The following is a 24,167-nucleotide window of genomic DNA, read 5'->3' on the forward strand; positions in this document are numbered from 1 at the left end:
TTCAATTCTAATATGACTATACATACATTTTCTGAATAGAGACTATAAGAAAATGGGATGTGATGATGATAATGTGTGAGAATGTATGTTAATTTAAATTACATGAAAATTAGACGAACATTACAATAATATAAAGCAGCAGTAGTAGAATCATCTCCTGTATAACCCCAAAAAAAAAAAAGAAAAAAGAGAGAAAATTGTGTTTTATGCAAATTCATATGAAATTTTTCCTTTTTCGAGTAGCGAGGAAAAATTCATGTTTGTTCATGCAAATGAGTGCGAAAAAGGAAGAATATGAATTTAGGTACAAGGAAGGAAAGCATGGATTTATATTATTGAGGTAGTCGCAAACCAAATACAGGAAGAAAAATGACAAAATTAGCATTTTGCTGTGGGATTTTTTTGCTTCTTTCATGTTTACTTCTTCTTCCGAAAAAAAAAAAAATGAAAGGAATCACTCAAGTTCAGATTTTCTGTGTAAGTCATAAAAGTACGAGTATAATGTGACATTTATGCTTTTCTATCTTTGTAATATGAATCAAAAAAGTTCTTTTTTCCCTCATATATTATCGCTATTCTTTGAACTTATGTAAGGATGTTGAGAGAAACGTATGAAAAGTTTGTAGTTCCTCCCACGATTCTTCTTTTATGACTTGTGAAATTTCTTCTGGTTTATTTCCTTTTATGCGTTTTCATCTTCCTTCGTTTTTGTCGGTATAGTACAAATATGGGGTTTTTTCGTATGTAAGGTTTGATGCTTATTGTAGAGATAGTTAAGCTCATTATAGAGGTTATAACAGGGGCGCACCTCCTGATTCAGAGTATTATGTCTGCTTAAAATGCTTTTTTAACGCAGATGATAAGCTTCAATATCACGAATCGGTTAATTGATCAAAAATCTAGCATGATGTCTGCGAGATTCTGACATGATGTTGGATTCAAACCAAACTCGGAAACCAAGTTAGATTCACCCAGCCCTGGAGTCGGATTTTTGATCAATTCACCGATTTGTCCTATTCAAGAAGGTTCAGGTCACGAAATTTGAATTTCTATGCTTCAAATTCCATCATTTGCTCTATTATCTGCACGTCCAAAATGCAACACGTGCTCGAAACTTTTGCAATTGTAATAAATGTGGTTTAATTAAATGACTTCCTCAAGGATTATTAGTAAATAAAAAAAACGAGGTAATGAGATGTTTATTCTTTGGAGTTTAAAAACAGACTGAACATTTTATATAAAAAGGGTCTTCAACTAAGTTCAATAAATATTATTCAAATCTCAAACGAACGTTATAACAGATAAGTTGTCATATTTAAGGGTAAGATGGGAAGTTGCCCTGATGAAACTTTGATTACTGATTCTTATACACGTTTACGGCAAAAGATCGAGTTCGTCGCATTGTTACGTTTAGGAAGAAAAGGCTTCCCCTAATGAACAAGCCCTGATACTAGAACTAAATCTATATTGCCTATTCTGATTAACATCACAAGCCCTCTATCCCACATGCACATTTATCTACTTACAGATGAGAACGAAAGGAAAACATGAAACGGAATTTCGTTAACATGATGAAGGAACTTTTTAGTGACAATAGAACAATAGAGTTCTTCTCATCTCTTATCTCATCTTATGCATCTTAAATAACACAAGAGAGAACGATATGAGAAGAAAGAAAAGAAAAATCTTTTAGCTCGTTGCTGAATAGAAATGATGACGAAGAAAATAATCTTTTTGGGAAGAAAGAAGTAAGCGAAAAAGATATAGAAAATTGCGAATTATAAAAGGAAGAAAAAAAAAGCTGAAAAGAAATGAGAAGCAAAACTTGTTAATCATATCAGATGAGGATTTTCATCTGAAAATGAGGATGTAAAGACGCTATATGCATAAAGGAATAAAATACACAACAAATAAAATAAGAATTTATTCTCAAAAGTTTAATTAAAGTGAAGATTAAACTTGATTTAATCAACAGAAGATGCGATTAAGTGCAAATGTTGTTAGTCATAATGAGATGCGAGCTATTCATACTCTTTCTTACAATAAAGTTAAATACTCGATGGAAAATCATTAAAAAAGAAAGTTCCAGCAATGAAATTCACAACTTAATTCAGCTGAATAATTTTCAGTAGTTTCCAATCTGCAAAAGTTTTTCATTTAAGACAGTTTTTAAATTCGCGACAACATTTTATCGCTTTGACAGTTTCCAACAATGTAAAAAAGTGTAGGAACAGAAATGTGCTTTTGAAACTAAAAAAAAAATTGAATTTCTGTGCTTTAAGTGAGATAGGAATGGAATGTTTTAAGTAAAAAGGATTCTTTTCTGTGTTTTACTTACTCGGCATTACCATCAAGGAGAAAATGCTAATGGAATTTGCATTAAGGAACACATACATTAACAAAGGAATAAAGTATTTTTTTGTGAGGAATAGGAAGACTTGTAAAGAGAGAGAGAAAGATCTTTTTATGGACATGAAGTATGCTTTAAATCTTAAGATGCTTTGCCATTTTTTTACTTTAAATATCATAATAACATGATTCAGAGTGCAATCACATGCATAAAGAGGTTTCATGTGACAAGCTAAACGTTTATCTTACTCAGACATTTCACATCATCATCACCATATTATCTCAATCATTGAGCATAATCTACATGCACTTTATAATGCACTCGGTATCATATGTATTATATTAAAGTGGTATTTCGGAATAACTTTGCATATTCATGTACAATTTTTTGTTCTCCTGCATATATCCATGTTACAGTTAGAACAAGGAAAAGTTTTGTAGCTTAATCTCATTCGATGTCTTTAGCAATTATATTTTTGTCTTGTAAATCAATTTAAAAGAAATGTAACGGATAATTCATATTTGAATTAGTTGACTTTCCCCTGACAAGTATGTTACATTCCCCTTGTTATGCAAAAATCAGTCCAAAATTGAATTTCAAAGAATAAACATCACAAAACACAAGATAAATAAAGAATCCTAGCAGCTATTGATACTCACCACTATACTACCGAGGAAAATCACTAACGGAAGCATCCAAACTTCTAATTTATTTGACATACCCAAGGCAAAAATGCGTTTTGAAATTGAAATGCCATGCCAATGTTCTCATAAATCATTTTAGTTCAAGTAATTTTTATGAGATGCAAAATGTGCCTCATACAAAATTGTTCTCCTTACATTTCTGTTCTATTGCCTACAATGATGATGTATGAGACTCAATAGAGATGAAAAATGAGAACAAAAGCATATGATAACATTCTTGCAAAGTGAAAGTTGTTTCATTTCTGTCGAATAAGCACAAAATCCCTAATGTTGTATCATGTCTTGCTGTTGCCGACTAATATGAGACCTCTCCATTGTTGTTTGTATATTTCTTTTATGTATATACTTGTCGGTTGCTGTTTTATCTTGAATTGCATATTAGGGGAATGATGTTGATGTCGATGATGATGAAGTAGTAGAAAAGTTTCATAAAGCTCATCGTTTTTTTTTTTTGGTTTTTCCTTTCTCACTTTTTTTTATGTATTATTTGCCTTCCATCATTTGATATGGAGATACTTAATGTAGCAAATAGCTCTATTGATTCTATAAGAAGGATTATGTAAAGTGAAAGGTATTAATGTCGAATAAATTTTATTTTCCTTTTCAATTTTCTTCCATTTTTTTTATATTGAATTTCTCAAGAGTTTAAATACACAATTTTAAAGGGATATTTAAGAAGTATGTGTGAAGAAGAACCTCTCCAAGGGCAAGAGAACGTGAGTACTCTTCAGTAAATATTGAACGCATGGAAGGTATTTCTTATCATATCACATAACATAAAGGACGATATTGTCTGCTGTTGTTTGAATGTAAAGAAGAACTTTTAAAATATTAGATTGCCTGCGTCTGTTTGTTTTAAAGGTTCTCTGCCTTAACAGGAAATTTGATTTGATATTTCCAAATGGAACTCAACATCGAATTAGATTTTCTTGTTCTTGAAACACAATTTCATTTGCTTCTAATTCTTTAAAAAAATTGTTCGTATCACCGCAATAACCACATAATAACACTTGACAACAATAAAATTGACCTCCTCGTCTTCCTTATTATACTTTTTTTTTCATCATCTCCCTTGCTTTTTCCCACCACAAACCGCAATCACAATTAATTATTCTTCATGTGAAATGTGAGATTTTTTCCCACACTGAATGATGATGCTGATGATGATGCAATATTTTTTTTTCTGTTGTTTGATATGATGGGATATGATCCCATCCACATCAGACAAAAAAGTAAATTTTCATCATGCCAAAAACTCATCCTATTTTAGACATTTTCTTTCATTCTTCTACTTTACTGTGAGATGAATAGAAAGTATTTCATCTATTCATTGAGGCACATTAAGGATCGACACATGTGTATGGTTGAATGACTATGAGGATGTGTTATGCAGTGGATTTAAAGGCTACAAGACTAAATACTTGAGAGATTTAAAAATTTATTATTTTAGGTTGGACGATTTGTATTTTATAACCTCAAAATTGTAGGGTGTGGCCAAAAATGCAGGTATAAAATACAGATCTGCAGCATTTGCCTTATTATAACATACTCAACTATTGAAACCATCCTCCGACTTAGAGCCTAGGTTGATATTGTTACAAAATGCTTCCCATCTGGCTCTATTGCTGGCCTCCTTACTATAAGGTGCAGACGATAACAGTGGGCCTGTGTATCTGAAATCTGAAAACTGTGGGATTGCACCTCTAAAATACAAGTCTGCTGATCCACTATGGGGCAAAATGAAAAAAAAAGGGACATTCACTTTGATTTTTGGACTTTTTGGAATCAAGACTTGAGGGTATTTTTTTCTTATAGTACATATAGCAATAGACTTGCATGCAAAATTTCAGCTCATTTGGTGCTGTTTGGTCGGTTCTGGAGCTGTTTGAAGTTGAAAAATGGTAAAAAAATGGTTTTTTTCACTCTTTGTTTGACTTGAAAAGTTTCATATTTAATTAAAAGATTTTGAAAAACGGTTTTCGGTTCCTAATTCTACTATATAAGAGCTTTAATTTGACATAGGACAAGGTTTATATATATTGGGTTTTAGTGGCAGGACTTGAGAAAATGTATGAAAATACCAGGAAAAAAAGCTTCAAGCGTCCGGAAAATATGCTAGTTCTCAAAAGTTTCTCATATAGACCTATTTTTTCGTAAAGTACTTACTTTCTACTTTCCAAAACTGAAAAAATATCCAAAATCGGTTGGTACGAACAAAAGTTATTGCATTTTTAGTTTTGGACGAATTTTTTTCTCAAAACTAATATTTCTGAGATGAATTTGGAAGATATCATTTGGAAAAAGTTTTTCAATGTTTTTTAATGTATTTAGTCATTTTAAGAAGACTTGTGAAGAAATTTTTTGAAAAAGTTCAAAATTCTCCGAGTTAGAGGTACATATGCTAATTGACGACTTGACCCTTTTTCTCATCACTCAAACTGCTATAACTTTTACATGACTAAATATTTTTCAGTTCTGTTTCTTGTTTAGTGTAGCTTGTTATAATACCTTTCCAACAATATATAATCCATAATAGTTGGAAGTAGTCTTGGTCGTGAAAACGGACCCTGTTTGTGACTGACCCTTTACAAAGAAATTTTCAAAAAATTCATTTCTAAAACTACCACTTAGAAATTAAATAATATAATGTTTTTGTGTTTTTTAGGTCAAAATATGATAGTTTTGAATCTCAAAACTCAAAAAATCTCATTTTGTAAACTTTCTGCAACTTTAGGGGCCTTCATAGGTAACACTTAGGTAGTCCAATAATTCTCATATATGAAACTTTTTTATTGACTTTTTTTGATTGATATTCAATATTTACAATTATTTTGTGCAAAATATATCAATTTTAAAAAGTTTGGGTCGAAAAAAGGTGATTTTTGATTATTTTGTTATAAACAGACTTAGGTTGGCCACATTTATGGCACTCCAGTAGCCACTATGATTAAGTTCTATACATGTATTATACATAGTAATAAAGGTAATAGTAGTAACTAGCAATAACAGAAAACAGAATGCAAAAATATTGGTTCTTAAAAAAGTTATAGTCATTTGAGTGGCCAAAAAAGTGTCGAGGAGAGCAACCAGCATAGGCAAAAACACAAAAATTCAAAATTTTAATGAAATTCTTGAAGTTTTTTGAATAAAAACTATTTTTATGTTGTAATAATTCAAATTATTTTGTTATTTGTCAAAATAAACGTAAAATTTTAAATTTTTGTGTTTTTGCCTATGCTGGTTGCTCTCCTCGACACTTTTTTGGCCACTCAAATGACTATAACTTTTTTTAGAACCAATATTTTTGCATTCTGTTTTCTGTTATTGCTAGTTACTACTATTACCTTTATTACTATGTATAATACATGTATAGAACTTAATCATAGTGGCTACTGGAGTGCCATAAATGTGGCCAACCTAAGTCTGTTTATAACAAAATAATCAAAAATCACCTTTTTTCGACCCAAACTTTTTAAAATTGATATATTTTGCACAAAATAATTGTAAATATTGAATATCAATCAAAAAAAGTCAATAAAAAAGTTTCATATATGAGAATTATTGGACTACCTAAGTGTTACCTATGAAGGCCCCTAAAGTTGCAGAAAGTTTACAAAATGAGATTTTTTGAGTTTTGAGATTCAAAACTATCATATTTTGACCTAAAAAACACAAAAACATTATATTATTTAATTTCTAAGTGGTAGTTTTAGAAATGAATTTTTTGAAAATTTCTTTGTAAAGGGTCAGTCACAAACAGGGTCCGTTTTCACGACCAAGACTACTTCCAACTATTATGTATTATATATTGTTGGAAAGGTATTATAACAAGCTACACTAAACAAGAAACAGAACTGAAAAATATTTAGTCATGTAAAAGTTATAGCAGTTTGAGTGATGAGAAAAAGGGTCAAGTCGTCAATTAGCATATGTACCTCTAACTCGGAGAATTTTGAACTTTTTCAAAAAATTTCTTCACAAGTCTTCTTAAAATGACTAAATACATTAAAAAACATTGAAAAACTTTTTCCAAATGATATCTTCCAAATTCATCTCAGAAATATTAGTTTTGAGAAAAAAATTCGTCCAAAACTAAAAATGCAATAACTTTTGTTCGTACCAACCGATTTTGGATATTTTTTCAGTTTTGGAAAGTAGAAAGTAAGAACTTTACGAAAAAATAGGTCTATATGAGAAACTTTTAAGAACTAGCATATTTTCCGGACGCTTGAAGCTTTTTTTCCTGGTATTTTCATACATTTTCTCAAGTCCTGCCACTAAAACCCAATATATATAAACCTTGTCCTATGTCAAATTAAAGCTCTTATATAGTAGAATTAGGAACCGAAAACCGTTTTTCAAAATCTTTTAATTAAATATGAAACTTTTCAAGTCAAACAAAGAGTGAAAAAAACCATTTTTTTACCATTTTTCAACTTCAAACAGCTCCAGAACCGACCAAACAGCACCAAATGAGCTGAAATTTTGCATGCAAGTCTATTGCTATATGTACTATAAGAAAAAAATACCCTCAAGTCTTGATTCCAAAAAGTCCAAAAATCAAAGTGAATGTCCCTTTTTTTTTCATTTTGCCCCATAGTGTGATCATGGCCGAGTCCTATAAATTAAGGATTTCTTCGAGAATTACGAACAGCTCAAAAAGGTTGACAATCAAAAATCCGGATCCAGTTTGACGATTTACTTTGAATCCGGCAAAGTGCCAAAGTCAAGCTAGTCAAGCCGGATTTTGGATCGATCAACCGACTTAAGCTGTTCATGGCTCTGTTTTATGCCATATGCTTTGCAAGAACAGGGTATTTGTGGAAATATCTTGTTCTAGGTGCCGTAAAAGAAATTAAATCATGGAAAAATCGGAATATATCTCTCGAATGTCGTTGTTGGCTGTCATTTGGTTCTAAATATACCAAAACACCATAACGCTACGGCGGTATTGGCTACGCACTGAGAAGCAGACAATGCAGCTAAGGAATGACAGTTATGTGACTAAAGTGACAAAATTTATGGCATAACTGACTCAAAAAACGACAAAAACGTGACAGAAATGACAAACTCTGTCATCTGAGTCATCCACCCTCTGCTACCCATCCATACATTACCCGACAATACAACAATAATTAAATAATACAGTGCCAAATAAAATCTCATCATAAAAAAACAAAAAATAAAATACTTAATCCCCAATTCCCGTTAACAAATCCTCAAATTTTCACACGTATCATATTTGTAATCTCAACTGTACACGAATCAATATTAATGTATGAATATGCCTAACTGAATTGTAGTATTGAAAATAGAAACGGTGAGGGGGTGTGTTAAGAGGAAAAGGCTCAACAATGTGCTATTCAAGATAATCCACGTTTATGTGCTTCCTGTGTGTATTCAAATGCTAACACACAGCAAAAAGGAAAGAAAAGTTCCCATCATCGCCTTCAACCACTTGAAAGAATGAATATAAAAAAAAAAGAAAATCTTTGCTCATGTTTCAATCTACTAAAAGTGTCTGTTAAAATGTGTAAATGACAGGATGAACGAGAGAGATTGAGAGAATGAGAGCTAAACTACCCCATAATTACGTAAATAATGTTCTGTTTATCTTCCATTAGAATGACAAGCACGTGCTTATTCAACTTCCAATTTCTTGGAAGTATTCAACTTCCAGTGAGAGAATTTTTCATTCAATTTCCTTGGAACTGGAATGGCAAAAAGAAAGAAAGAAGGAAAAAAATTATGAAAATTGCAATGATAACATTTTTTTGTACAAAATCACAGTTCATTATATCATTACGATTCGGCATAATCGGACGTTTTACCAAAAAATTGAATTAAAAAAAAGGAAGTTCGGGCTTGTGTTGGATTACATAAAAAATATAAAAATAAAAATTATTTGTTTTATGCGAGAAAGAAAAAGCTTTAAAGCTTAATAAAACAATAAACTGAACGTGGTGATTGATTAAAGCTTTAAATCGGATTATCATAACATTAAAGGCGTGATGTGAAATAAAATAATAAAAAAAATGTGCATGAGAAACAATTTTTTTGTCATCGATAATGGAAATTAATTGAATTTTTTTTTTCTTATTGCTGTATATTTTAATTCTCGCAACTCGGCAGTTATTCCTCGATTTTTTTTTTTGGTGTGTGCTGTTCATTCATATTGCTATATATGAATATATTCAGTGTTTGCATGGAAATTAAATTTTAACAATCTACAATACGGGCTTATGATGGTGTGAAATGTTGAATATTTATGAGTAAAAATTGTGAGGAGCGGAGAGGAATTTCCCCATGCATCTAATTAAAAATGTCAATATAATATAAAAAATATATACACAGAAAAATATATAAAAAAAAGTTATTGAATAACGATAAAAAAATAGAAAAAAAAGGCGACGAGAAATTCAATAACTCGAAAACAGCCGATCCGTGAAATTTATTCTACCCCAAAACTCAGTCACATTTTATATCAATTTTTTTTTTACTCTTCTACAAATCTGTGTTAGTGCTTATAGTGCTTAAATAATATATAAAAAAACATCATCATATGTGCAATTCATTTCAATTTTCTTCTTTTTGAAGTGCCCCGATTGCCATACAATCTCCTAAATCTGTTTTTGAAAATTTATGCTGGCTATTGATATTTTTTTTAAATGCTTATATAGACGTGAAGTTGGGGCGATTTGAAATAAACAATTTTTGTGGATGAAAAGTGATAAAAGTTTATGTAAGTTTGTTAAATAGGCGCATATTTTATTGGTGCTTGGGTGCGGACTTTTGTGGATTTTAAATTTAGTTGATAAACTGATTAATCTACAAGGATTTCAAATATATTCACTTAAATTGAAAAGTTGATGAACTTCCTTTAGACTTTTTCAAATCTTCTAAAATTCCGGACTTTAAGAGTCAAATTAGATTTCAGAATCAAATTAAGATATCAGAATCAAATTAACATTTAAAAATAAAATTAAGATTAAAATTAAAAAAATGAACAGAATCAGACACAAATGCAAAAATCTTAACAATTGATCGATTTTTATATGAATTTTGCATGACTTTTACGATTGAAAAATGTGTATATGATCATTAAAATGAAGTTTCGAACTTCTGAAATTCGTTATTTCAATAGACACTTGACTTTTACATGACAAAATCTCGTGTTAAATCTCAGAAATTTAACTCAAGACTTGACATTCAAGCTATTATTCAAGCTATATAAACTTTTTCTAATCAAATCTGAAGAATTAAAAAAAATTATCAATTTTTGGCTTAAATGAAAAGTTAATGAAAAGATATTAATAAATGAGGTTTAGCGGAACCTTCAAAGCTACATAGCGGATTCTTCTTTATCTGTGTCGCTTGAGAGTGATATTAAATTGAGTCATTAAACAACTAAGAATTTGCTGTTATTCTTAATATTAAATTGAATTAGTTTTCATACATTTTAGTTTCAATAGTCTCAAGTTGCAAAGAATGTCATGCTGTTTTTTAATCTAACTCCATATGTAACAACTTGAGATAATTAAATTTGTTAAGAGTCTAGAAAGTTTGTAAAGTCAAAAAATCTACAAAATTCTCATCTTTTGACTACTTTTGACTACAAAATTCTCGTCTATTTTTAAAAATACATGAGAAAATTAAACGCGTAGCTACAATAGCTTGAGGCGATTCCCACTCAAAATTGAAATTCTTTTAGAAAGAAAATCACTTAAATTGAACGCTATGAAGTTGACTCGACTGAATCTGATTTATTCATTTGAGTTTGGTTTGACCTGACTTAAAAAACTAAAAATTATATTAAATTTAAGTTGAAAATTGCCCATAATTAGACCAGTGCATTAGTCCATGCACTGCAGTGGTAGGCAACCTGTGTGCCGAAATGTAATGTTTGAAAATGTTAAGAACAGCATGCCTTGAACGGTTTCAATCAAGATCTTATCACCAAGGTGTGCTAAAAAAATTAAAGGTTTCCCACCACTGCATTCCATAAATAATTCTAAAAAGTCATAAAAAAAATTTCCATCCAAACAATTTCTAAGTGATTTTAAATGCAAAGCGTTTCTCCAATTTCCACATTCTCCAAAAAAAAAAGAGATCCAATAAAAAAAGCAAAAGTCCATTAACCCTCACACCAAGAAAATTTGTGCAATCTAAGGAATTTTCTTATTTTTTATTCCCTCTACCAGAACCTTAAATGAATGTTGGGCAATCAACGGGGAGACATTTTAAAAGTGAGAAATAAATGTGAAATCATCAAGAAGTGGTGAAAATGGACGAATATTGTGTGACACTCATAAAATATAAGTAAAGAAAGAAAAAAAGGGAAAAGATCCTACAAAACTTATAGCCTCTGCACGACAAAACCATTCATTCTCTCAACTAAAAGAGGAACTTGAGTAGAAGAAGGAACGTTAAACGACAGAGGCAAAGTACCGTAAATATATAATAATAATAGGCAGTAGCAATCAAATAACAATGAAATTTACGAGAAACATTGAAAGGATGCTGATCCAAAATTGTGGTTTACAGTTTTTCACATTAATGCTTCTTGCAGGTATGTGCTGTATTTATTTATTATATATTATATATGTGTGCTGAATATTACATTATTTATTGTCTCAATGACATATTTTCGTGACATTAAATTCCATGTTTAACATCCACAACACTTGAAAATTGATATACAAGCATTTTACTTTTTTCTAATGGATTCGTCATTATGATTAATACGTTGACAGAAGATGATGGAAATTAATGTGATAGGCAAAATGTTAATGATTTCCTCCCGCGCGGGTCGATTTTTCATCCTCCACTCATCTTAGTCAATAGGACGAGTTTGTTTTTTTTTTGGGTGCCGGAAAAAATTGTGAGAAATTTTCTGTAATTAATTTGGTTTTAATGAGAAAATTGAAATTAATTTGTTTCTCATTAATTGAAAATAAGGCAGAGAATTGTAAGGTGTAATTATGATAATAGAATTGAATTCTTATGGATCTTACTATTTATTTTGTGTTATTTCTAAGTTATTTCTTGGAATTTTTGCTGTTTTGAGCTTAGTATGAATTTAGTTCGAGTACAGCAGCTATGAGGAGAAGTGAAAGTGGATTGAGAAAGTCGAATTCTGACTCCGAAGCTACCAAATGTCAAGAGCATAGCAGGGACGTAACTAGAAATTTTGACTTGAAAATCCTACCAAATTCTTTTTCAAAAAATGAGGATGTGAATCTCTAAGATCACGTTCATGTTGCATATCTTCTCATGGTATCTCCTTTTTACCACTAAGTGTATTCCTACGTACCAGGTTCTGTAATATTATTGTGATAGATTGAGAGCCTAACCAAACAACTCTACTTGATGGATTGCATACTTACAATCAGTACAGGAATGATATGGTCTACAATCTAGTCAAGGAAGAGAGTCTTTTGGAGACTTTCGAGCTCCTCTAAAAAAAATTACAAGCTAGGTCTCTGCAACCTAACATCTCAGAAGCATGAAATACAGGCACAATCTCTAAATATACACAAAGAAAGCAACATAATGCAGTACAGGACAACAGCTTTGATTCAGATTGTTATAAATAATAAAAACCTTAGTCAGGATAGCTAGCCTGCAAATAAACCCAAATAGCACAAACCGGTTGATCAATCGAAAATCTGATCAAAAGCATGTGTGACTCAGATTTGATGCTGGATTCAATTTAAATCCAGATGCCGATACCAGAGTCACATCGAGTTAGTGACTAATTCAATTTGAATCCAAAATCAAGCTAGAGTCACGTCGAGCTAGTGTCAGATGTTGGATCGATTAACCAACTTGTGATATTCTGGATAGTTCCCTAATTACCCTTAAAATTAGATTCACACAAGCTTCACGGCAATAAACACAAAAATAATATTCCGAAACCATTCATTCATAAAAATAGCAAACGGAACATCCTCAAATACCACCGTAAAACAAATTATGACAATAAAAACAGATAAATTGCAAATTTTACCACCTATGTGAAGTCACATAAAATACAAACAATCATCTCCTGGCAGTGACTATCGTAACAGCGGTAAATCATATTGTAGTTAATTAAAAAACCACAAAAACATGAGCAACTGTTCGCTCCATCAATTTCTCTTACTTCATATTCTGTATAGTTATTATTATTATTACAACAAAATTATGTTGAACAGCATATAGCCATACAGCGAATATTACCATTAATTTCATCACTCATATATACTCTCATTCAAGTGACTTATGCTTGAAACATATTGTAAATGTGTATATATGATGAGATTTATAAATATATGAATTGCTTACAAATAAACACACACACACACAAATGGACATACTGGGTGTATGGCTAAAATATATCTCGTGGCAACAAAAAATATATTTATTTTTTGATATGAGCTTCATTCGCTCGACGTGAGTTGACCATAAATAAAAATTAACAATATAATGATTTAATGGATTTAATGTGTAGCATGAGTCGGACAGAAAAAAAAAATAAATATATTACCGACAGTTCTGTTTTACTTCTTTTTTTTTTGGCCGTTCATAAATTCATAATTGAGTTCATTTTCGATTGAGGCTGAATGATGAATTGCACTTAAAACAGTTTTAAAGAGGGAGATGAAGGCATTGAGAGAAATTCTTTAAAAAGTCAAGACTTTTTCACTTAACTTTTTGGTAAGAATAGGGAATTCAATATGAGTTCCTTATTATTGAAGTCTCTATGCTCAAGTATTTATGATGCTCAACTTTAAGTGAGACTTGTCCTTATTAAACTTACTTATTTACTTTAGTCAAGCTTTGCTGATTTGTAAAACAAATATATTTCCATTTGATTTTATTTTTTGTCAATTAAATGTCCTTTTTCAAATTAAGTCGAAGTGGCTCGGTGTAAGAATGATTTAGTATTTTGGCAAATTATTGCAATATCTACCCTGGAATCATGGGGTCGAGACTTGGTAGAAGAATTTTTTATTTGTCTCCTCTCGAATCACATGAACACAGTCTGTCTTTGTATGTTTCAACCAGTAATGTCATTAAGGGAGTGTTTCTGATCCCCCTACAATTTGGTCTACTGAGTGAAGATGTCTGGCGCAACTAATTTGTTTAACAATCATTAGCAACAAAACGTCCTCTAGTAGTTTTCGATCTCATTGATTTGAGAAGCTAAAGGTTCAAATGAATAGTTCAAAGAACATAATTACACAAGCATCCTGGTTTTGAATTTTATGTCTTGATCCATTACAACGATAAACCTGTTTAATGAGTCATGGTATAGAAAAGAAGGTTTAAGTGAACATTATGTCACACTCTTTATCTACTTCCAGTAGCTCAGAAGGAGGAATCGACAAGTAATTTGGGTTCGAGTTCTTGGGTTTAAGTCCCACTTGACCTATCTTGTAAGGAAAGAGTGTTTTCTTATTCAAGATCTTACTTGTAGTAAGATTCCGAATTCCTGAAATACCTGTTCATTCTTATGTCTTCAATATTAATCTACTTCCTTTACAATATTAAAAGCTCATTCTTATCAAACTACAAACTATATCAAGCTTCCCTCCAATACAATTAGAATCAACCTAAGCATTTATTTCCAAATAACTTTTTTCACAAATGATTATTTTCCAAAAGCCACGAATCTGATTGCTGTGGGTGGATAGAAGACCGGCAATTATTTGCCAATTCTTTTACCTTCCCCTTTTTTCTTAAAGAAATTCGAAAAGGTATAAGATACCCTAACAGCATGCCATAAATAAAAGTTCATCAATTTTCAACCTGTGTATGGCATGAGAAGTGCCAAGACGAAACCTTTTACTTAGTTGAGAGTGAAAAAAATAAATTTTTTTTTTTTTCGGGAAAAGAAGGCAAAGAAAAAAAAAGTTAAGAAGAAGTGGCTTTCACTGTAAGTAAAATATGTATGATGCCGTGCCATAAAGAATAGTAGGCGAGTATAGCATTTTTAAGGGACCATTACGGAAGCATTTTTCACTCATTTTTCCATGCTACTTGAAAAAAGTTTTCTTTCTTGTTGTTCTTGCTGGTTGATGGAAGCTGGTGTTGATATAGAGTGTGTGTGTGAGTTAGAGGGTGGAGGGGAGAGATGAGTTGCTTAATATATAGATGTATTATACACATTGAAATGAATGAAAAGTTTTTTGGCATCATCTCTTATCAACTTTAGAGCATTCATTTTTTTCATCTTCTTCTTATTTTTTGTTCCTTTCACAACCTAAAAAGCTTTTTGAAATTTAATGGATTAATGGATTTTTCGGTACTAAAAATGAGAAATAAGAAAAATTTTGAGAGGAAGAAGAACTTCTGCAGAAAAAAACATGGAACAACTGCTGCAGTGACAGCAAATAGAAGTCATGTAATGCTTTTTTGGCTATGAAATTAACTAAATATGTGTGAGGATGCTTTCAATATTTATTTACCTTACGTCTCGTACTGTCATATCTTTTTCATCTTTGATGTGGCAAAGTCCTTGTGATAAGTTGGTGTCAGGATTAGGAATGGATTTAGAATTGGGGGAATAATGTTGTGATGGACATTTAATTTGATGATATAGCCAGGGATAGGCTTCTTTGGAGCTCTTGGGAGCTTCAGGGAGCTTCTGATTATGATTATATCTAAAGATAAGGACTTACCTTAACTGACAATGTTATCTGGAAGGAAAAATGCATTGATTGCTCAATTGGCAATCGACGGAGTTATAGCATCCGAAAAGCAGTCAATATGGTTCTTAGTTTCGCCTAGAATAATACAGTTGAAGCCTAGTTCCCTATTATTATGACTATTACGGGTCACTAAAGCTGGAGTTGAATTTGAATACTAAGGTTTGATTCTCAGCAATAATCCTTTAATCCAGAAAGCACATAATGTAGAAATGCCCAAAAATTCAGCCACAAGCTGATTTGACTCTAGCCCGAGTCCATTTTAACAGTTTTTATACCGTGTTCTTTCCTAAATCCTACACAAAAAATTCATGTCATCTTCTATCTCAATGTCTTTGTCTCTTGAACTCAATCATGTCATTCTGACACCAATCTTGCTAGACATCATGTACGACGAGACAAAACATGTCCAAAACATCACAGCCAAATTCAACAAACATCCAGTAAATCCATAAAATCTCATAAAAAATCTGTTACAATAGTTCCATGCTCCAAAGCAGCATATTTTATTTTATGATCATGTTATCTACAGCAATTAAAAATGAATCAGCAATAAAAGTGTCCAGCAGTTGAGTCAAAACAATAAAGTTAGTAATAATGACCTGTATAAACAGTCCATCAAACTTGTTGCTAACAATTTATCACCGAAAAAAAAGGAAAAAAAAAAATTTATTGCAAGGATTGCAGAAACTTTTATCTTTCCTCGTGGCCAATGAATCGGTAAAAATAGAACTTTCGACTTTTTCTTCTTTTTTTATGTACTTTATGTTGCTTTATCTTTTTCTCTCGCTTATTTTTTGCTTTTTACTATGTTTACTGATTTCATTTTAAAAGCACAAATACACAAAAAAAAAAGATTTTTTCTTTTCTCCATCCTCATCACTATTCATTGAGTGGCACACCGATGAGAAGAAAAAAAATTGTTTTACTTTTTCATTACATTCCCATAAAGTTTTATTTTATTTTTTTTTGTCGAGAATAGCAAGCGTACTTTTTATGTATTTTCATGTGCACACAAGAATTTTTAGCGTATTATTGGAAAAAGGACGATTATAGCTTCACTTTGATTGGCTGGGTGGCTGACAGGGTAACTAAATGATTTGCTTGCTGGCTGATTAGCAAATTGGATGGCGGAATGACTGGTTATCTGGTTAATTGGTTAGTTTGTTGGATGATTGGCTGGCTTGTTGGCTGACTGGCTACTTGGATAGCTGATTGGCTGGTTGGGAGGCTGAAAGGCTGGCTGGGTGATTGACAGACTGACTGGCTGGTTGGCTGACTGACTGACTGGTTTATTGGGTGATTGACAAATTGGCAGGCTGAATGACTGGATAATTGGTTGCTTGATTAGCTGGCTTAATGGCAGATTGGCTGGCTTGGTGGCTGATTGGTTGACTGGGTGGTTGGCTGGGTGACTGACTGAGTGGCTGACTGGCTGGATGGCTAACTGACTAACTGGCTGGCTGGCTGGGTGACTGAATTGCTAGGTGAGTGGTTGACTGGCTAGCTAGGTGACTGACTGGCTGGTTGACAGGGAGGCTGATTGGCTGGTTGAGTGACTGGCAGACTCGCTGGCTGACTGGATGACTGAGGCTATCTTACCAATTAAATTTTGTTGATAGCTACAGTCTGAAGCATTAGTACTATCCCATCGATTTACTGACTTGAATTCCACAAAGCCGTTAGATGATTTGAATGACAATAAACCGTTAAGTTAAGGAATTGATTGAATATTTGTTCGACAAAAATGCGCTCAACTCTTCAGACCAATATCACAAGGACTTTCAACATTTATTTTACTTCCCATGGAACATAAATCCTGATCTATTACAATTTTATCTGCTATCTCACTTGCTTCTTTTTACATCAATTGATGTGTGTGTATGGTTACATATCTTACTTTTTACTTCGTTTTATTTTTCGATATCAGGAAATTTGGATTGGGAAAATTATTTTTTTTTTGAGCTTGTTTATAGGAAAGGATGAAAAATTTTTTGAGTTGGATTGAAGATCCGTGTAATTTTTATACATACATGCTGATTTTTGATTTGGGTTGAAATTAATTTTGTAGAATTATGAATATTTTAGGGGGTTGCGATCCAAGTTTTATGAAGAAATATGAAAATTGGAATTCAATCATACAAAGTTACTTCTTTGGATGGAATATTCTTGCTGAATCTCTGAGTTTTGGTACTGAACTGTGTAACTTGTGACTGACTATTATTGACAATATATTGGGTCAATTTTTGGTAGTGATAGATTCAATCTTGAGCTGCAAAATTGAAGGAAGCTACTATCTGGTGCTTATAGGCTGCGTCAATGAGCTTTTATGAACACAAAATGGAGGATGTCTCTATTTAGAAGCAGCTCTATTTCAGCTAGCCATCCAGCTAGTCAGTCAGCCACCCAGCCACTCAGAAACTCAGTCAGTCACCCATCCAATCACCCAGGAAGCAATAAACATGCCACACAAAGACAGTTGACTGTTTTGTAAGTTTATAACTAGATATATGATCGACTAATCACTGTCTGTTTCATTAGGAGTTGTTATAATGTCTAATATTTTAATATCAAGCCTCGGGTCAAAATCAAGCTCAAAATTCGGCTAAAGCATGCGTGACGATCAAAATTAAACTCCAGGCTAATATTAATCTGGATTCCCAGGCCAGTTTCAATGAAATTTGAATGTTTTCAGGATAAAGTCATACCTTGACCTGGAGTCTCCATCTTGGAGTCTTGTCTGGAGCTGGATTCTCAGTCAATACTACGCCATGTGCTTTTAAGGCTTAAATTTCAAAAAAAAATGTTTAAATAAACAACAAAAATTTCAATAATTTTATCCGCAAAAAGTGCGCTCAAACTTAATCAAATCAAATTTAAAGAAATATATTTCCATCCTCAATTCTAAATCAATATGCCGTGTATGTTTTGCCAACATGAAAATAAAATAAAAAATAAAAAACTTTTCACTGCAATTTTTCTTCAGGCATTTCCATTGGAAAAAAAGGAAAAACTTTTTTTTTTCTCACATTTCTTATATTTTTTTCATAGGTAAAACAAATTCTTTTATTCCTTAATGTCTGTAAGATTTGTGTTGATAAAGTTTCAGTTTCTCTTTTTTTTTTTTGTTTGCTGCTTCATGCTTTACATGTTGAGAAAAAAAAGGGACGAAAAATTTCTTTTTAATATCATCACAAAATAGTTTGTCTTCTTTTTTTTATTTGGGTTGGTTTTCTTCTTTGCTTTTCCATCGATTCCTCATGTTTTCCGATGGATACTTTTTAGTCGATTTTTCATCTTTTTTTTCATAGAATTCAACTTTCTTTTTTTAAAGAATCCTTTTAGTTTTTTCTATGTTGTCGTTTGTTGGGGTCATTCTTTGTATAAAGTTCAATCGGATTTGATACCTAACTTTCTGACTTTACATCTGAATGGATGACTTTACAGTAGGTATTCAGAATTTACGATTTGAGCGTAGCTCTTGAGACCGACCGAAATTCGGCCAGATATTGGTTGAAATTTGATCATATTTTAGCTGAATTTTAATTTGGATTCGCCTAAATACTGGTCCAAAGTAACAACCGAATTACAGTCAATTTTCAGAAATGACGAAAGATGATTTAACTTTGGTCGAAATTCGGTCAGTTTTTGGTCGAAATTTTGTATTATTTCGGCTGAATTTCAGATTGATTTAGGCTAAATTTAGGTCCAAATTACCATCCAAATTTTGGTCAAATTTCAGAAATGTCGGGAAAATGACTTTACTACGAAATTCGAATTCCAAAATTCGGGCAGATTTCAAATTCGTCATATTTAAGATTGATTTGATTCAAAGAACCAGCCGAATTTCGACTGAACTCTGAAAATTTTGAAATGTAGCAAAATATTAGTCGAAAATTTGGTCAGATGTAGGCCGAAGTATCGCCATATTTAGGTTAAATTTCTGATTGATTTCGGTTGAATTTCAGTTAAAAGTATGAACCAAGTTTCAACCAGATAAGTTCAGAAATTTCAAAATATGACTAAACTTTGACCGAAATTTGGACAAATTCAGGTCGATTTCAAGAACCAGCATCTATTAAAAATAGACATCATTGACGAACAAACCCTTCTTACAAAACTTTTCAGAATAAATTCAACGACACAAGAAAAAAAATTGGAATTGTATGTCAATCTCTTTAAAAACTTTACAAATATATTCTGTGTGCTACCAAAAGGATTGAATTTAATGTTTGATGACACGCAAGGACGAGAGCAAGAAGAAGACAAAATAGATGCAAGAAACCTTGAAATCTCTTCTTATGTTGCCGAGCCGAATGGAACATTTTCATCGTGATGGAAAAAAAAAAGTTTATTTTTTCGACTTAAAGTTTCTCGGAATAATAATTCGATGGATGCGAAGAGGAATTGGAATGGAAATTTCTTCAAAAAATTATATGAATAAGCTTGTTTTTATTGAAATCAATTCAAAATTTACATTTAGAAGTTTTTGATGTGAATAATGAAAACAGAAAAAAATTATTCATGGAGCATTCAAGAAGTAATTTTATTAGCATATAGTGAAGCTTTTGATGATTTTTCCAGCAATTTTCTGTGCTTAATGCAAACAAAGCTCTGCTCAGAATAAAATTTGCTTTAAAAAGTAATTTAAATGATTTTTTTTTTGAAAAATTTGTTTGAATTTGATTTGATTTTTTGATTTTGTTGAATTTTGGATAGACTTTAAGTTGAGCTATTTTGAAGATTTTGCCAGATTCTATAACGTAATTAATTCAGTTTTAATTGACAAGTTTGTTCAAAATGCCTGAACTCAATAGATGCAGGAAATAATTCAAAGGAACTCTTAAAGATGCATACAGCTGAGAATTTAGACTTAGAAGCAAGCTTTAATTGAGGTCGAGTTATGCTGGGACTTAACTCGAGTGAACAGATCAAAAAGTCCTTAAAGTCAAGACCAGTTTTGGGTAAGGCTTTGTCGGGACACAGCAGCAAGGTTTTCCCGCCAAAAATACAGCAATGGCCGCCTAATCATTAAATCCTTTTTAAAATTTCTCAGCAAGTAATAATCCAGAAAATAACAATAAAACCCAAAACTTCCAGAAAATCCTAAAAATCTTCAAAATAACCTAAAATTTATTTTTACCACCAACCTGCTCACAACTCAAGCCTATCAAGTGTCAACATTATTTTCAGCATAAATTAATGCAGCAAAAAGAAATTTAACAAAATTTTTTTCCTCATTGGCTTCTTCTTATTATGTCTTTTAAAAGCCTTATGACATGTCATGGATGTTGAGACACGAGAGGAAGCAAAAAAAAAAAAGCGGAGAAAATGTCAACAGGTTTCTTTTCCTCACCTCATGATAAAATAATAACAATAAAATTTCTTTTTTTGTGTGCCGTGCTACTCTCCCCACCTCAACTTTTTGTATGATACTTTTTTTGGTTGGAATGAAAAATTTTTCACCTGTGACTCGTACTTGGTAATTTTACATTTTTCATTCGTTTTCAAGCTCAGTCTTGCGGTAAATGTTGTTATTTTAGGGTGCGAACTTTCTTTTTTTGTAAAAATTATTTGCGAGATTCTTATTAATTTTCTTAAGTGCTTGCTTGATCTTTTTTGAGTATGATAAATGGAAGGTTCATGGTTTGTCGATTTATATTAAACATTTTTGAAGATGTTGATGGATTTATGAGACTTCTAATATTGTAGTTGTATAGGTTATAATGAACAATATATACCGTTTGCTGTCGAGTTCAAGAAGGATCTACAGATGTCTTGGGATCTTTATGACTTATTGGGATATTGATAATGAAAGCATATCATTCAGGCATTCCTAATTTTGCAGACACAATATGTATGTAGATGCTTCTTCTGCATGTTCAAAGGCTCTCTCTTTTCAAGTAGAACCTGTCTACAGGAAGACAAAATCTATTATAAGTTCAGTTGTCTTTATTTTTGAGCGATATCTTCTATTAAAATCTTGTAAAGGAATCATTCAGACTAATACAGTCAAAATTAGACCTTTCTGATTAAAATATGCTTCAATTGACCATGCCCGGTTTATGGTCTTGTGTAACCTGCCATGAATAGCGAACAGAGCTTCATGCCGACTTCAATTTCATATGGAATTGAGTCGATGTTTCAATACAAAATTCGAGTCAACTTCAAGTCATGGTGTCAACTTTATAAACTTTATAACTAGACATTCATTTGACTAATCGCAGCCTGTATCACTCGAGTTCTTCCAATAATGTAAATATTTTTAGCTACTCGAACAGCACGATCCGGAAAGTTTTAGACTTTTCTTTAAAAATGAATCAAAATTAGCTGTCATGATTATGTCTTATGGCCTTGTAGTGGTGTCCTAGTAATTCCACTGTGATATTTCAGCTACAGTCTTAAAAATGAGTCCAAAAGCCTAAGTTTTGACCTTAAATAAAATTGCTCTATCAAGTCTCAAAATCATCATAGCCTCGAATAGACATAGAGCATGTTCATGAGTATGCTAGCAAAATTGAGCATGCTCGATTATAATTATTGAGTGTTCATTATTTAGATAAGTAGGCTGTTGATGCAAGAGACTAAATCACAAAAGCTCTACAATCATAGCTTTCGATAATCAATCCCAAAAAAACTGCGCATCTGTCACCTAAAGAAAATCTTTATATCCAACTCAAAAATATTCATTCCAATCTCAATCCAGTTGAAATGATTTTCATCACACACATATGTGTGTATATATACGCGTGCACATGATGAAACAATGAAATAAGAAAATTGAAAGGAGCAAAAGAACAAAAAATCATGACATAGAAATCCATTATGGCTCATAAATAAATTCACACTTGATGGCACATTTGAAGACGTGTGTGCAACGAGCGAAGCACATCATCATCATCAGCAACAGCCAGCAATAGAAGGACTTAAGCACGAAATCGAACGTTTTCATAAATTGGATATATCCAATATTTTCTCATTTTGTTGATTCTTGCTTATGTGCTGAATTTTATCCTATTTATTTCTATACAGTATGTAGACTGCCGAAAAAAATGGTAAAGGACATGATACCGGAAAGAATGAGAAAGAGATGAATGATAAAATATTCAGGATAATAGCTGAATTGGGATATACGGCAAGTTTCTCATTAAGCAATGCTGCTACTCTGATTTTTCTCGGTTCCTATTTTTTGTTGTTGTGTATTCAGACCAGATATAACTATGGTTAAAGAATCTTAAATTATGATTTCTGACTTTTCCTTCTTGTTTGTTGTCACTCTTTTTGAAAATAACTAATGGAATTCGTTCGTGAAACCTAATTTCATAAAATTATCATTTATTACCAAGCATTTCTCGGTCTTTCGAAATTGAAATATGTGGAACGGATAATCATTTATTTGCTGTAGGCTTCATAACTGAAACTCTTGTTTGTTTTCCATTATTTTTATTGACTAGTTTTGGCTTTTTGTTTTTATTTACTTGATGATATTTATTGTGTGTGTGTGGCTGAATAATAATACAATAGGTATCTCAATTTGGTGTGTCTGGATGTAATAAAGTTGAATTTACTCAATCAATTTACATTTTCTATTATTTTGATGACGATTGTATGTTAGTTGAATAAGCTTCATTAAGCATTTAAGTCCTAGTTTGAAGTATTAGCTACGTTCCATCGAGTAACTGGATTATCGCTTGGTTTGGTAGCTTAACTTTGAATGCTAAAATGCTCTAATTATTCATTTTCATTCTACATCTTTAAAAAGCCCCTCGTAAATTCTCCCCTCGGCAAAAATTTGAAATTTTTTTGATAGTTAAACTTTTAATGTTTAAAAGATTGTTGCTGGTCAAGAAAAGAATTGTGGGTTGGGTTTCATAACAGGAATTAGATCAGTTGTAGGAGAATCTAACCAGATATACTAGAACGTGGGTGCATGTCCCACTAAGAACAACACTTTCTCTGTTACATCAACAAGGGTTCATTCACATATTACGTAAATAACAAGAAAATTCTCTCAATTTTCATAGAAAAGCAAGAACATTCTCGTGAATTTTAAATGAGTTAAATCAAACATATTTTGACGTAAACAAAAATAATTGATATGAATAAAAATTATGTGTAGGAATTCTGAATCGTAAGACTGCACTAATTAGTTCCATATTATGGTATTCAATTTTCCATATGGAATGTAAACATTTACTGACTGAGAAATATTTTAATGATTTCCTTGGAAACATCGTTTGTCTGTATTCAGGAAGAACTCAATATGCTTGAAATTTAATTGTTGTTATGGAAGTTGTTTGATATTGAGCATCTGGTGATGATGGCATTTGTTGCTAAACCTTTGTACTTTTTGATCTTAATTAAGCTTCCAAATTAAGTTTTCGTATGAATTCTTCAAAGTAAAGCTTGAATTCGACTTCG

At 31.8% G+C, this 24,167-nt stretch overlaps 1 protein-coding gene across 2 annotated transcripts in view; it reads left to right on the top strand.

Annotated features, from left to right (window-relative positions):
• Window positions 1–8,918: 8,918 nt before the first annotated feature.
• The window catches only part of LOC139093727 (uncharacterized), a 58,743-nt gene continuing 43,494 nt past the window's right edge, over window positions 8,919–24,167 (top strand). For both annotated transcript variants that reach the window (XM_070644550.1, XM_070644551.1), the window contains exons 1-2: window positions 8,919–9,796; window positions 11,256–11,623. In XM_070644550.1, the coding sequence (XP_070500651.1) occupies window positions 11,545–11,623 (79 nt within the window). In that variant the 5' untranslated portion in view covers window positions 8,919–9,796; window positions 11,256–11,544. The remainder of the gene's footprint in view (window positions 9,797–11,255; window positions 11,624–24,167) is intronic.

Source organism: Chironomus tepperi, unplaced genomic scaffold (genome assembly GCF_022539635.2).
Source record: "Chironomus tepperi strain 1889 unplaced genomic scaffold, CSIRO-AGI_Ctep_v1 contig_337, whole genome shotgun sequence".
NCBI classification, from domain to species: Eukaryota; Metazoa; Arthropoda; class Insecta; order Diptera; family Chironomidae; genus Chironomus; species Chironomus tepperi.